This window comes from Durio zibethinus, chromosome 26 (assembly GCF_047325235.1).
Source record: "Durio zibethinus cultivar Kanyao isolate XHJ-2024 chromosome 26, ASM4732523v1, whole genome shotgun sequence".
Classification (NCBI taxonomy): Eukaryota; Viridiplantae; Streptophyta; class Magnoliopsida; order Malvales; family Malvaceae; genus Durio; species Durio zibethinus.
This window is the reverse complement of record NC_143187.1, coordinates 14069390-14085923: the sequence shown is the minus strand read 5'-3', so window position 1 is coordinate 14085923 and position 16534 is coordinate 14069390. Positions and strand designations below refer to the sequence as shown.

General features: G+C 29.8%; 1 protein-coding gene across 1 annotated transcript; it reads right to left on the bottom strand.

Moving 5' to 3' along the window:
* Nucleotides 1–10074: 10074 nt before the first annotated feature.
* LOC111274068 (nuclear transcription factor Y subunit B-6-like) lies at nucleotides 10075–13033 on the bottom strand. Its single transcript, XM_022858723.2, has 2 exons — nucleotides 12875–13033; nucleotides 10075–10885 (listed from the first exon to the last, which is right to left on the bottom strand). The coding sequence occupies exons 1-2, from the start codon at nucleotides 12927–12929 to the stop codon at nucleotides 10302–10304; spliced, it is 639 nt and encodes a 212-aa protein (XP_022714458.2). The 5' UTR covers nucleotides 12930–13033; the 3' UTR covers nucleotides 10075–10301.
* Between the last annotated feature and the right edge of the window lie 3501 nt (nucleotides 13034–16534).

Here is a 16534-nt window from a genome sequence, read left to right as displayed (position 1 = left end):
TGTTTCTAAAATCTTGCATTAGTTTTTGTACAAATTCAAAGATTTAAAAAAAGAGAAAATCCAAAGTCAAATATTAAAATAATGATGTCAAATCTGTGTAGTGCTCCATCTATTCCCAAATCATGATTAATCTGTTTTTTTTTTTTTTCATTTTTAGGTTTTTATGTTGTTTACTTCTCCCTTATTTTCATTTTTTTATGGTACCTTTCTCTATTTTGACTAAATATTTTTTCCTTAACTTTTTTATTGTGTTCGATCTTCTGGTTTAATTGAGAAAAATGGGGAAAAAGATCTAGATAAAAGAGAAGATTGAAAAGAAAAAAAATAGATCGAGAGAAATATGGAGGAAGAAATTTTCTTTTCTTTAACACAAGAAGGGATTCTTTTTAACCCCCTTAATAGAGTTGCATCATTTTTTTCTCTCAAACCCTTTGCCTCATCTTGCCATGGTATTATAATAAAACCTTCAATTTTATATTTTTATATTTATTTTCCTATTTGTGTGTTTTCTCTCTCTTTGTTTCAACATGCGAAGATTTTTCAAAACAAAGAAAGCAACTTTGAAGTTCCAAAGATTTTTCTTGAGGGAATTGGGAGTTTAATTAACATCACTTAGGTGAGTTTAACTTTTTTTAATCAAAATTCTTTGGTTTTTTTGTTTCCTTTTTAGGGTTTTTATAATTTTTTATTCATTTTAGCTATTTGGATCATGTTTGTTTGAGCCTCAAGTACTTTAGATTCATAAAATGTTTATGGGTTTTTCATTTTTTTTTTCAATTTCAAACTTGCTTACACAGAAAACTTGACAAGGCTTAATGGGTTAGGGCTTATATTTAATCATTTATCAGGCCCCATTCCACTAACGTTTAACAATGTTATGCATTTGGAAATTTTGAAGTTAGCATATAACCATCTCATTTGTAAATTACCAAGAATGTGTGCTTCAATGGATTACTCACAATCTTGGTGTTTCTAATGACAATTTGACAGGTCAGATCCCATTAAGTTTAAAAAACTACAAAAGCATATATAGAGTTAGGCTTGATGAAAACCACTTGACATGAAATATATCCGAAACTTTTGGTATATATCCCAATTTGAATTATATTGCATTAAGCAACAAATATATTTTTGGTTAATTTCTCCAAAATAGGGGCAATGCCATAATCTAAAAAACTTGTAAGTTTCCAATAACAACATCATTGAAAATATATCACTTGAAATGGAACATGCAACTCAATTTTATGACATGTGGTTGCTATTTACTACTATGTAATTTACTATTGACCACTTAAAAAATGTGGACTACAAACATGTGTTTGCTTGGTAATAATTAATGGGCAGAAGCATTTGGTTTGTTTTGGTGAATAGGATGGGAATTAAAATGATGAGGAAAACATGTAAAAAAAATTAACTATTTAATTTTGAAATTGCAATTTTGCATTAAAGGTCATTCAATTTCTTAATATTTGTAGGTTTTTTTTTATTATTTTGTCAATTATAAATAAAGGCAAGTTTTTTACTTTTGTTTAGATAGTGATATTTTAGAGTATTTAATGATGTTTTTTTATATGATTCTAATTATCTTGCTCGAGTGATTTATGAATGTGGTTTTTTTTCTTTGGATTTATTTTATCGTTTGATTGCAAAGAGAGTTGAGAGAGAAAAGTAAGAAAGAGCATAAAAGAAGGTAAGAAAAAAATGTAGAAAGGATTAACTATTTAATTTTGAAATTGCAATTTTGCATCAAAGTTGATTCAACTCCTTAATATTTACAATTTTTTTTCTTTATTTTGTCAATTGTAAATAAAGGTGAGCTTCTTACTTTTGTTTAGATTATGATACTTTAGAGTATCCAATGCTGTCTTTTTTATATGATTTTAATTAACATGCCTTACTCATTTATGAGTGTAGTTTTTCATTTGGATTTGTTTTATTGTTTGATTGTAAAGAGAATTGATAGGGAATGAAGAAAGAGCAGAAAAATGTAGGAAAACATGTAAAAAGGACTAAATATTAAAATTTTTAAATTGCATGTTATATTTTACATTATGTAAGTTTCAAAAAAAATCTTTGATACGATTTAGACACATCAAGGATGGCTATTGAAGTTTTAATTACGCCATTTTTTATAATACAAACATGTATCATGTTTATTTATGTGTGTATGGCTTATTGAAAATATATGTATGCATTTATGTGCATAGTTGTACCATTTTCATTATATTCTTAGATTATTTTTAATGTTTATTTATTAATTACTTAAATATTTAATGTTAAGGCACGGTTATTGAGACTCAATAATGGTTATTAAGCATTATGCATGGAATTTATTAAGACTTTTTAGTTGTTGATAAATTTTTTTTTGAAATTTCTAATCTACCCTTGATCTTCTCCCTTACTACTTACTTGGTTAAAGAGAATATTATGTGCATAAGCTCCCTCGAATCCACCACCTCTAAATGCCAACTCTAATGACATGTCAACTAATCAAACAGATAGTCAGCAACTATTGATAAGTTTATAAAATTATCATTCACCATTGCCTTGCTTTTATTGTCTTTGCAATTTGTAAACTAATTTTTAGTTAGGGTTGTTTGAATATGTCTACTTAAGATAAAAATGTATGGGAGGGAAGGTTTTTTGGGTTATTTAAATAAGAGAGCATGTTTTCAATTTTATAAATTATCATAGTTAAAACTAAAGCAAAAGTTGATTTTAAAAGGTTTCTAGATTTATTTGATGTTGTGGTTAATTTAAAAAATAAAGGAAAGGTAGATATTTTCCTTAATTATGTTCTTGAATAATTTTTTTAAATTTTTGATTTTTGAATTAAATTTTAAAGGCTAAAAAAAAAAGAGAGTGCAAATAAAAGGAGAACCAAATGTCATAGTTGCAAAGGATGAAGCATGGCTCCTAAGAGCCACTTATAAGTTGATTCAGTTACCAATATTTTGCCTTTGTTTGAATTATACTTTGATTTTGATTTATAAGCTTTGCTAGAAAGTGTTTAGAAATGACATTAATTTCTTTCATGTTCTTGAAACTATTTTGATAAAATAAGTTTCTACAATTATTTTTAGTCAAAGACATGAAAGATAATTTTTCAGGTAAAATATACAAATTTTGAGCAATTAACTAGTAACATTTTGGTTCAATGTTTGAGAAATTTCATTTTGTTGATAAGTGTCTATATTGATAGAGCTAAGATTTGTTGTCGGGAATAACAATTTAGCATATAAAGATATAGATTAAATAAACGTCAAATTAAATGCATAAGGATGCCATTTAGGTTATTATTTATTGATGTAATTGATCTCATTGTATTCTCATCTTTTTTCTCTCTTTAGCCATACAAAAAATCTCATGCATCATTCCGTAATTTTTTCCTAATATGAAAGTGCTAAGGTCAATATATAGCCATTTTCAATTATAATTTAAATAAAAACAAAAAGCTTTTCAATATCCATCAAAGTAAAAATCTTGTTGATTTGAAATAGCTAAAAGTTAGTAAATAGAGTTTGTTCAAGGCATTTAAAGATGGAGAACAGACAAAAAAAATATAAACATCTTATGTAATTATTAATTACTTTATTAAAAGTATATATTTTATTTATCATAGCATAATAATAATAATAAAATAATAATAATAATAATAATAATAATAATCACATTGAATAACTTTATGTTAAATTTTATTATTCTTTTACACTTTTTAGTTTTAGATTTGTTTAAAACAAAAATAGGCAAACCTACAACTAGAGGTGTTCATGAGCTAGGCGGGGTTGGATTCGAGTCGAACTCATATTTGGTATTAATAATTTATATGCTTGCACAGTTCAGCTCGACCTAAAATTTCGGTTCTAAAAATTTTTTCAAATTTGGCCCAAATTTAAAAAATAAATCCCAAACTCATCCATTAAACTTAATTTATATAATAAAAAATTAAAAAATATGATTAAATTAAGTTTAATGAGATTATATTTAATTCATATATATAAATTAAAAATAAAAATTATATATATTTTATTAAACTTAATTATATATAAATTTATTTTTAATTTATATATGTGTGAATTAATTTATATAATGTTCATATATATATAAATAAAAATTTTGTATATATGTGAATTCGGGCCGAGTTGGGCTTGGGTTTTAAATTTTTTGTCAAAGGTTTGGCTCAAAATACAAATGGGCTTAAACCTAAGCCCATTTAATGAGTTTTAATTTTTTGTCCAAACCTTATCAAAATTTGGACGGATCTTTAGGCTTGGGTAGATAATTCGGCATTTAAACATGTTTACCTGCAACAAAGTGTGAAATGACAAAATAATAATAATAATAATAATAATAATAATAATAATAATAATAATAATAATAATAATAATAATAATAATAATAATAATAGTTGTTGATGCTATCCACAACATCAAAATCTTTTTTTTTTTGAAAAAATATAAAATTTACTTCATATGTTAACTACTCATATTCAGCAAAACCAAATTGAGATAGACTAGGGTTATGGCCACTTCAAAAAAAATTTTACCCCATTTTAGAACAGTAATTATGTCCACCAAAATTAATATTTGACCTCATAATTTGAATTAAATTCAATGTTTGACCCTTTTTTAATCATTGTTTGACTTCATTTTTTATTATATTAATTAATCTTTTCTATTGTTTCATTGAGGTTTGAGTGTTTTTATAAACTACTAGAAGTTAATTGCTATTAGCAGTTTGTTGATTTTGTAGCTATTTAATTTTGCTCTTTTTTTTTTGAATAAATAAAAGCATTTAATTATCAAAAAAGAAATTATTTTTCTTCAACTTCATCCAAAAAAAATACACTTAATTTGTGAGTTACAAAAGTTATAGAGAGGTTATATGAAAGGGGAAAAAAAAAAATATGCATGCATGCTATTGATGGGAATGAAAGTAGAAGAAATTAAGTGAGTAAGAATTAATCCAACGATTGAAAAACAAGAAATAAAGGTAAAGATACTTTAAGGAGGTTGAGATTTTTAAAGCTTCTCACTTGTATGTGTGCATTGGAACTATTAAATGGCATAGGCAAAAATACCAAAAGAAGGCTACCAAAGAAAAGGAACAAATAGTAACTACTTGACTCAACTTAACTAAAGTTAAAACAACTACACTATTGTCTTGTCTCTTGTGATTTTTCCTTGTTCTAATGTTCACATATCTCACCGCTAACTTTACTTTTTCATACGATATTTTTTGTAAATAAAAATATTGTTCCAAACTCATTTTTTATATATAATTTCATTTTTATTATTTATTATTTTATTCATTTTTAGCAAAAGGCTTATATATACATGTTAATTCACTTTTTCAAATAGATTGGTTACAATCCTTATTTCATTTAATATATTCACAATAAATTATAATTAATCAAAAAGAAAAGAGGGAATTGGATTCTAATAATATATATACTAGTATATTAGCCTCTTTGACTCAGGTTGTTTTTTTAAAATATTTATAAATAATAATATATAGTAAAAAATATAGAAAAATTTGCAAATTTAAAATGATTTGTAGTTTTTTACATTGGTAACTTTATAATTTAAAAAAAAAAAATCTTGAGTGGTGTAATAAAATATCATATACATATAAATAGAGGGATCCATTAATAATAGTGTGAGTGTTACATATTTTTTGATATTTCAATAAAATAGTTAAGTATAAATGTTATAAATTTTGATCTAAAGGTAAAAATATATGCAACATTTACACTTATGTATATATATATATATATCTAACATACATATATTTTCATCCCCTATTGCTTAGAATTGTAACATGTGGACTACCACATATGCAGCCATCATTTGCCATGTAAAACCATTAAGTGGTCATATATTCATTTTAAGTTGCCAAGTCATTCAAGATTAATTATCCCTTTCCATGTTTTTCATCCTTTAGGGTTTAAAGCTAAGAATGATTCACTTTCAATTCCGAACCTACTATCTTTTCAGCACCTATATTCCTCTTTCATTTATTAAAAAAAAATGTTCTATTTCTTTATTCAAAAGATAAAAGATTTTCGAAAAAGTTTTTACAGTTTGAGAGGAGATGAATTTTTACTATTCAAAATCTTCATGTAAGTAACCAGTTGTCTCCCCTATTCATTATTATCTATTTAGGGCTTTCAATTTTCATTTTCCAAGAAAAACCCATTCATCTAACCTTTGATTTTAAGTATGAATATTTTTTCACTTAACTTTTTTAAAAAAATTCGTTCTCTGTATTGGATTTAAGTTTTTGTTTTTTCATTTTGGACTCTACTAATGATATGTTGAGTACTTTCTTTTTTCAGCACCCTTTCCATGAAGAATATTTCATCAAAGGTATGTTACTTCCAATTGAAATATATTATCCTTTTCTTTTGGTTTTCGTATCCCTTAACCTATAGACAACTTATCCAAAAAGATGGTCATCGTAAAATAAATTATTAAATCCATGGTTATTTCAAGATAAAAAATAATATTGAGATTTTAATTTGAATATGTTTTTTTTTTTGTATATTGTATTCGAATAAATATTTTCCTTAGAAAAACTCATTCATTTCCCCTATCAATTGTAAATATTAATTATTTTTAATTGAATTTCTTTTGATTTTGGAAAAGATGATTTTTTTATTTTTACCCATTGTGACATTTTCGCTTTTAAAATCTATGAGATATTTGAAATGTGTCTAAAAGGTGTTTGTGTTATTAATCTTGCATGATTTGGGTTTTGATTAAAGGTTCAAATTTTCTTTATATTTGGGATATATTTGGATCCAAAATCATGTGATTATGTTGAAAAAGAAAAGTTGATATTTGGGAATGGATAAGTCAGTGTGCATTGTTTTATAGAATAGTTTCAAGTTTTATGTTTTTTATGCACATATATTGGAATTGTCTCTTTTGTCATTAGTTAGTGTTTGTGATTTTTCCCATATTATTTTTCTAATAATGTTTTAGCTTTGATGACTGCCATTCCATGTTGGAAATATTTATATAAAAAAATTATTATTCTTTCAAGTTTCAATGTCCTTAATCGTGTGAGACTTGGTCTAAGAAATCATGGTTTAAAATGGGGATTTGCTTAGCATTTCAATAGCTAATAAGACCATTGCTATGGTTACAATAGAAAAAATAAACAATAATGCAAAATCATGGCCTGAACTTTTGCCTTCATGATGACATCAAACAAGTTTGAAAAACGCTAAACCCCCAATTTCATTACTTAGCTTTAAATGCCTTTTACATTTCTGTCTATTTAATGATGTAGCTTTTAATGTCTCTTACATTTTTGTCGACTTAATGCCTTTTACATTTCCTACTTATTTGTTCAATGAAGAACCACCAACTGAAAAGTCAAGAACAAGGTATGTTGTCATTGAATAAATTTTCTATTAGAAACATATTTTAAAAAATAATGATACAACATTTCATGCTTTCTTAAATAGGAAAGGAAAAGAGATTGCCATTGAAGAACCCTTGCAAGAAAAGTATGACTAATATATAACTTATATACTTTGTTTAAATAGACTTACTAAATCACAAATTTAATGCATGGAAACAACTAAATTTTAACTAAAGATAACCTTTGCTAATCATTGCAAGTTGAATAACATATACATAGCTTACAATTAAGTTTATAGATTTTATTGTTGAAAGAAACATTGATTATATGCTATGGACATTTTTTCAATAATTTTATATTTGAGATGTTTATGAACTATTTGTTAATACAAACATAGATTTATAATAGCTATGTCAAGCATGTTTATTTTACCTTTTGAGATTTATCTTTTACCATTGCAATATATGGTAGATAATAAAATGATAAACCACAACAACGCATGGATTACTATATTGTGTGTGTGTTTATATATATATATACATATATATATATATATATATATATTCTTCAAAGTAGCGTTTGTGATAGATTTAAAACATTGATTTATGATTATATTGTTAAACCTTATATTATTTCTTATAATTATTTTTTTATTAATGTTTCATTTCTCAATAAAAAAGTAAAAAAAATTGATTTTGAAAATAATGAATTATTATTTTTATGATTATTTAAAATATTTTTATTTAAATAAATAGTAAAAACTCTCTTAAACTTAATAAAGTTAGACTTAAATTATTTTTTAACTTAAGAAAACATTTTCAATATAATTTTCAACATTGTAAAATTTTCAAATGATCTTTTTTATTATTTAAAGTAACATGTACTATAAATAAATATACATAAATAAAAGTTAAAAAAATATTTTTAATGAATTGAAAATATTTATAAAAAATGAAATAAAATGAAGTATTTATTTTTGAATTGGGATAATTTACTTAAAATGGGCCAGCCCCTTGTTAATGGTCATCACTTTTTTTTGAACCAACCTGATTACCCAACAGATGTTTTAGTCTCCATGTATTTTCATTAGTTTAAATGGTGTGGTTTAACACTTGAGTAAAAATACCTAAAAAGACTCTAATCCTTCATTTGATATATTTTCTCTTACTCTTTAGCGTCATTTCTCAGTTATCTCTTTATAAACAAAATTCCTAACCTTAACCTTATTTAGATTCTATTAATCTTCCTTGTCGCTTACTTGAAAACTTTATAATCTTCCTTCTTTCAACTCTTTCTAGCTTTTTATAGATTCTTTTTCAAAAAGAAAAACTCTAAAAAAATTTAGAATTCAAGAATCTAAAGCCTAAAACTCATTTTTTTCTCTTCATTTCTTGCTTTTCTTCTTCCTTTTGCTCAACTTCCTCTTAAACCCAAAACCACAAAATCTAAACCTCTGCATTTTCTTATTTCTATTATCTTCTATTTTTTATTAATTTTTTTGTTATTATGATATATTGTGTTTTTTTTTTTTGGCTTTTTTTTTCTTTTAACTGTTGACATGCTGAAGGATTTGATGATACTTACATATTAGTTATAGTGTTTGGTAAAGACTAATAGTGATGGTAAGGAGGTTGAGTTTAGTGGTGATTCAAGCAATTAACACTGGTTATAAAGGCTATTAATGGTGGTTATGGCGGTAGTTGTTTTATATCCTCCTTTCTTTGGTTTCTCTTTTACCTTATTATATTTTCTTATTTTTTATTAAAAATTTCACTTTTTGTAAAAAAAACTACCCATTATCCATAGATTTGATTATGGGTTTTGATGTAAGAAAAGTTTGGATATGAGGAAAATGTGAGAAATTGAAAATTAGTTTGAATCCAAAAGTTTCTATTTTTCTGTTGAATATCTTTAGATTTCCATTTCTATTGCTTTGGAATCTTAGATTTTTCTATTTCTGTTTTTTTTTTTTTATTTACCGTGGATTGAGATATTTGATTTCGATATTTGGATTTGAGGAAATATGGTGGCTACCACTTGAAATTTAGCACATTGAAGGTGAGTTTTTCGCTTAAATCTAGAATGTAACATATTTTGCTACCCTTCGTGTTCTTGAGAACCATACAGATTATTAGGCATTCTTGAATTTCGAATCTTGATTTTTTATCTTATCTTTTGTTATTATTATTTTTATGTATTTAGATATTTAAGATTTTGTCCTGTTTTTTTTTTTTTTTTTTTGGAATTTTTGTTGAAACTAGTTTTTGGGTCCAACTGTGGTGGTTTAGGGTTTTTTTGGTGATTGACGGTGATTATAACAGTGGCAGTGGTGGGAGCGATGATGTGATAGTAATGGTTGTGGGAGTGGTGATAATCTCAATGGTGGTAATGATAAATATAATAGTGGTTGGCGGCAGCGATATTAAGGTGGTAAAAAGTTATCATCTTAAATTGTCAAATGTCAAGAATACCATAGACATGTAAAAAATTTTCAATTTTGTCTTAAAAAGGACATGTCACACAAGTTAGTTTGAAGAAAAAAAAATAATTATATATAATAATATTTAAAAAATTGGTATGGCAATGAAATGTGTTGATTTTTTATTTGAAATAAATAGTAAAATTGATGAATGGACATCAAATGGAAGAGAAATTGAAGAGGGATAGCTTTTATATATTGTATAGATACTCAAAAGCAAAGAATTAATAGAAAAGTTTTTAAAGGCCATACTGATTATAAGGTTTAAGTCAAACATGGATAATAAAAGCACCTTAAATATTTATATAAGATGCAAATGAAGCAGAGGTCTGGATCTGCAACAGCACCAACTCAACATAAACAATTAAACAAAATAAAAGTTCACTGACTTAATTTAGTACTGTCACATTTGCCCACCATCATGCATCCATTCCTTATTGTTGCTGCACCCTCATTTATGCTGCCCGTATGATTCCCCATTTGCCACAGCAGCCTGTGACGAGCCTGCGTTGGATGCATCCTTAAGATATCCTCCCATGGCTCCACCCGCAAAGAACCCATGCTGATGCCCCATATTAAAGGCCGGTGCAAAAGCAGCAACACCTAAAGCTCCATAATCAACTGCTCTCTTCACCAGTGGCTCACCTCTTATTGAACCACGTTCACCCTCCACTTCACGGTAGCGATGGAGGTAAACTGTCAAGGGTTCAATGTAGTCATCAAACCCTAGCTTGCTCATTGCCCACAGCACATCCTCGGCAGTGATAGTCTTGCGTTGCTCACGTTGGCAGCGCTCATTGGCTTCGCCAGTAATGAAGCTGATGTACTCGGACACACATTCCTGGATCGTTTCCTTGGCATCATCAGAGATTTTGGCGTGTGGAGGGAGGATCTTGCGCATGATCCTGATAACATTAGCAATTGGCATGAAGCGGTCTTGTTCTCTCACAGTGCACTCGTTGTCATCCGAGTTTGAGTGGTTGTTTGTATGGTTGGCTTCGGCCATTCTTATGTTTATCTCTGGCCCCTTCAATCCTGGAACACGCAATGCATGTTATGCTTTATAAGTTAGTTATTTCAAACACTACAGGCAAAATCTTTATACGCAGTAAAACTCAATAAATGTTACTATTATTCAGATTTTCTTGCCCCCCCCCCCCCTTTTTTTTTTTTTTTCACATTAGCAGTTATAAAACCACAGTCTTCTGTTAGTGTATGCAATTGATCTTTTAATTAGTTACATTTCTATAAAAAAATGTTGCTAAAAACTTTACACTATAATATAACCAAGCATACATATACAGAAACAGGCTGTTAATGAAGGGAAAAAAAATGTAGAAAAGATCTTTACTAGCATACATACATATAAGTTGAAATGTTGCTAAAGGTCAAATTTATTTCAAATCTAACCCTTTTTCCAGTGGTAGTCGTAGCATTACTGGCCATAGAGTAGGACATATATGAATGGTTGAACCAAATTTATTGCATTAATGTAAGTGCAAGAATACTCTACTGTTGGATAAGGACTATGTCAAATTATACAATAGATTTGCCGAGGGCTGTGAAAGATATTAATAAGAACTTTTCTTTTTTGTCTCGCAGAAAGATTTGAATGAACACTAGCCACACGAAGACAAGGCGAGGATGAAAATGATCAGGTTCTCCCAACCAAGTGACCCAATGGGTTTAACTTTTGGTTTAACTGAGCCCATACCAATAGGTGGACCTTTTTTCTCCGCCCGCATAGAGGGCTACGATTACGAACACTACAAATGTAAGAGATCGAGGGAAGGCAATGACACTAAAAATGTCGTTGGAAGCCTGGACTTGAGGCCCGCTAAAAGCTTTAACTATTGCTAGACCTAAGTGACTTGAAACTCTCCTTTGAAGTTTTGCTTTTGTATTTAAAAAGAATCTTGCAGTGCTGTCTTGCTTGTTTATTTAGTTTTATATAGGTAAAGGGCCCATCAAAGACATTTTGGTGACTTTTCAAATTTTGAACCAGTCTTACTTGTTTTATTCATTGGCTTAGAGCGTGAATAGAAACAATGGGGAACTGCACGCTTCCTGATGCCAAAAAATGCATGGGCGACACTTGTTTTTGTTGGGTCAAGTTTTGCATGCCACTTGTACACACTCATGTGTTTCCAATTTCGTCAGCCATTTTGATAATCAATTTCCATCGTCTTGACCACTGACCAGGCCCAAACACTAAAGTCTAAATGGAGCAAGAGCAAGAACTTCTTGTACGCCCAGTGAAGTTATGAGAGGACGAAGGAAGAAAGGAAAGTATTTGAACAATGGTGAAATTGTACCAACACTATATTCTAATTCAACTCATGTAGCTGCAACTCAGATGCGCAGTACTTAACTTCCACCAAGATAAATATATTTGAATATATTTTATGGAAACAGAGGGAGACAGAAAGAGATAGTAAGTACTATGTGTGACGATGGAAATAAATTAAGAAGCAGCGGTCGTTTCCAAAAAGAAAATGAAGCAGTGGCATGCAAACGATGATACTAATGCTACTGAGAACTTAAAGCAAAGAATATTGAAGTTATGGGCAATTAAAGGATTGGCATTCTCATCTAAGGAGATCATCGACGACCATCGAAAAATACATAAGAAACAAGGGCAAAAGAAACAACAAAAGAAACCATCTGCAAATATTGATTAATATATATATATATATATATATCCTAGTATTAAAAGAGTTATGTGCTGGATTATTGGTGACAAATCCAGGACAAAGACAGAAATTAACCTAAGTTTCATTTGGCATGCAAGAGATAATCCCAATACTAGAGTACTTGAGGTCCCTCCTAAACCAACAGAGAAAGAGGAAATACGAATGAAACGGGTAGAATCATTGCAAAGAATACACTATAAAGATACATTGCTCCATGTTGATAAAATAAAAAAACACCCAAGAAGAGTCAGAGTTCGGCTGTAATTTTCACCATTTTCTCAAGCTATTCGTGTGTGTGTGTGGATAATAAATTATATATGTTATACTTTACCTGCGGAGGTATTAGCGGGGAGCTTGCGGTAGCCATGGAAGCCTCCACGTTCCATCTCTTTCGATCTCCTTTGTTACTCTCCCCTAGCTGGATCCCTCTCTCACACGCAGACAATTTTTAGAGCAAATCTTGCGGTCTTAATAGTAATTAAAAAGATGTGAAGAGTGCACTTGGCAAGTGTCAACATTTATAGTGCTGAAAAGGTAAAACCACGTGGTAAGGCGATGCGTACGATGTTTTAGCTTTTTATTTTTGGGCAGTGAGTAGGGATATACAGCACTCTCCCACTTGACTCTCAGAAGCACGGCTGAGCATGCAGCTGCATGACCCTTTCAAGTTTCAATCAATCCGTTAACCGATTTTGTAGTCCTAGGTGCGGCTTATGGCTGCACATCAATTTCGTTGCTTAAATGTGCTTGGTCATTTGAATTCGATGATGCTTGACCAGCATCATAGCATAAGAAAAAATATGAACAGAATTATTGGTGAGATTAGTAGTGCTTGCTCATTTGAATTCGATGATGCTCAACCAGCATCGTAGCATAAGAAAAAAAATGAACAGAATTATTTGTGGGATTAGTAGAATTAGAGACTATGTTTTCATTTAATCCCTCCCTAAAGTTAAATGTTTGAAATGAGGTCCGCGTACAAATTTACAAACCATTTATGAGGAAAATATATAATTTCGAGAAGCAGTGCAGGCGCGGAATTCCTCTGTCTTTGGATATGTGTTTAAGCGAAAAAGACAACTGCTGGCTAGATTGGAGGGTCTTCAACGATCCCTTGAGGAGAGACCGAATTAATCTTTTTTATACGAACCAGAGTAGGAGCTTCTTTCTGAATACCATAGTGTCATTATAAGAGAAGAATATGTGGCTTCAAAAATCTGGGTCGAACTGGGTTTAATTTGGGGTTCGTAACACAAAATTTTTCATATGTCCACGGTGGTGAGGAGGAATAGAATCCGAATCTTATCGTTGAAGAATGATGATGGCTCTTGGTGTACGGAGCAGAGGGAGTTATGTACTATGGTGACGGACTTTTTAAACAGGCTTACATGACAGATGCTTTGGCTGATAACTTTGAGGAGGTATGTCAAGTCAAAAATTTATTTTGATGAACATCAATTAAATGAGCTTATGCATGTTCCACACAATGAGGAAATACATGGGGTTCTTTTCTGTATGGCTCCGTTTAAAGCACGAGGTCCAGATAGTTTTCAAGCCGGTTTCTATCAATCAAATTGGGACGTGGTTTAGAGCGCAGAGTGCAGCTTTGTAAGCTAGGCTTTTAGGAAGGGTCACTTTGATGTATCTCTAAGCAAGGTGTTGATTGTTTTAATTCTCAAAGTGGATCTTCTAGAGAGGGTGAACCAATTTAAACCTGTAAGTTTGGGTAATGTATCAGTGAAGTTAATTGCCAAAATTATAGTGAGTAGACTCATATCCTTTTTATTAGATATCATTGCTCTAACTGAGTAAAGTCGAGAAAGTACTAATAATATTGTAATTGTCCAAAAGGCGGTGCACTCTTTGTGTAGGAAGCGTGGGAAAGAGGGTGAAATGATTATGAAAGTTGATTTACAAAAGGCTTATGATCGACTTAATTGGGATTTTTTACGATGGTTACTATAAGATTTGGGCCTTCCTTTATCTATTTGCTTTACTTTTACTGAGATGAGGTTTTTGTGGAATGGTGAGAACACATCTAGCTTTAAGCCGACTAGAAGGATTAGACAAGGTGACCCTCTTTTTTCATATCTATTTGTTCTATGTTTGCAAAAATTCACTGATATGATTGAGGTGGCGGTTGGTAAAGGAGAAAGTAGATGGATTTCGCTGTCTCGAGGTGGTCCCTTATCATTCCATATCTTTTTTGCTCATGCTTTAATTTTATTTGGTAAGGCTTCGGTGAGGCAATGCTAGGTAATTATTGATGGTTTGAATGCCTTTTGTTCAATCTCTAGGCAAAAAGTGAATTTTGGTAAGTTTAAATTTTTTACATCTCTTAATGTGTCTTTGGATTTGGTGGATGATATTCGAGTACACTAGGGGATGAGACATTGTATGGATTTTGGTACTTATTTGGGGGTGCCGGTTCATTCTCAAAGGGTTTTTGGGGAATAATTTTCAATATTTATTGGAGAAAATTAAAAAGAGATTGTCATCATGGAAAGCTACTCAACTCTCGTTAGCAAGAACTACTACATTGGTGCAATCGGTGGCTAGTACAGTAACCATTTATATTAGGAGTGTAAATGATACATTAGTATTCGTAAATTATTCAGGTTTGATTCAAATAAAACTTAAATTCGGTTTGATTATTATTGAGTCGAGCTTGAGCTCAAGTAACTCAACTTATTGATCGAGTCGAGTTCGAGTATTCTTATATCCGACGCAAGTAACTCATGAGCTTAATTCAGCTTTTATATTTTAATTGATAAAATATCTTGAACTTAAGTTCAAGTTTGAATACAAATAATTGAGCTTTTATCGAATATAAAAATCAAACTTATTTTTATATGTTAATTGAGTTTAATCAAGCGAACTCGAGTAGCTAATTTTTATCTCGAGTCGAGCTCGAACTAAAAACTCGATCGAGTTTGAGTTGAGTTTTGAGCCTCGAATTTAGAGTCGATCTTGAGCTCGAGCTTAATACTATATTGACTCAAATTTAATTGATTAAACCCCTAATTTATACTATGTAAACAGTGAAATTATCAGTTTAGGTGGCAAATGGTATTGATGCCCTTAATTAGTAGGAATTTTCTTTAGGATTCTATTGAGGATAAAAAAAGAGTTCTTTTACTTAAATGGGATAAAGTTTGTCAACCCAAGATTGTTGGTGGATTAGGCATTTAGAAAATGACTGATATGAATATTGTCTTACTTACTAAATTTGGGTGGAAATTGGAAAAATGTGATTTTGGTCTTTGGGTTAGGGTGATATGGTCCAAATATTTGAAAGGCAATTCTTTTTTTTAACAAAGTTCATTAAAGGGCACAACATTTTTCACATGGCGTAGTATCTGTTCGAGTAAAAAGATGGTGAAAATGGATGTTCTTGTTTAATCTATAATGGACATAGTAGATCCTCTTGGTATGATAAATTGGTTGGTGGAAAAGCTTTAATTAAGAGCATAAATAATAGTGTATCGATGGACAGGAATGATGATATGATTAATGATTATTTGGATGTCGATGGCAATTGGGACTAGTCATAGCTAATTTTTTTTGTAGAAAGACACTGTTAATCAAATTTCTTTAATTCTTTAAACTCTTTTTGAGTTTGGTAGAACAATTTAGACAGCTTCTCTTAGTAGGATTTTCACGATGAAATCAACATATCACCTTATTAAGGGTGATTTGTCTTCAGATTTCTATTGAAAGCACTTGTAGAAACATGATTTACCCCCAAAGATCTAGCATTTTCTTTGGTTGGTTTTGCATAAGAAGTTGCTAACAAAGTAGGATTGTGTTAAAAGATGACTCTCGAATTCAGCTAAGTGTCCAAGATGTGATGCGAAGGTGGAAGATGTATTGCATGTGCTTAGAGATTGTTATGAGTCTCAAGCTATCTTAGCCCATGGGATGCATGGTGCAAGTTTAGATCATTTCAATTTTCTATTTTTGAAAGACTGGTTGAATTTTAATTGCTGTA

Excerpts from the sequence above, each read along its gene's own strand:
- LOC111274068 (XM_022858723.2), bottom strand. The coding sequence starts at position 12,929 with ATGGAACGTGGAGGCTTCCATGGCTACCGCAAGCTCCCCGCTAATACC. Across the intron at positions 10,886-12,874 it reads CCCCGCTAATACCTCCGCAG|GATTGAAGGGGCCAGAGATA; the intron begins GTAAAGTATAAC and ends TGCGTGTTCCAG.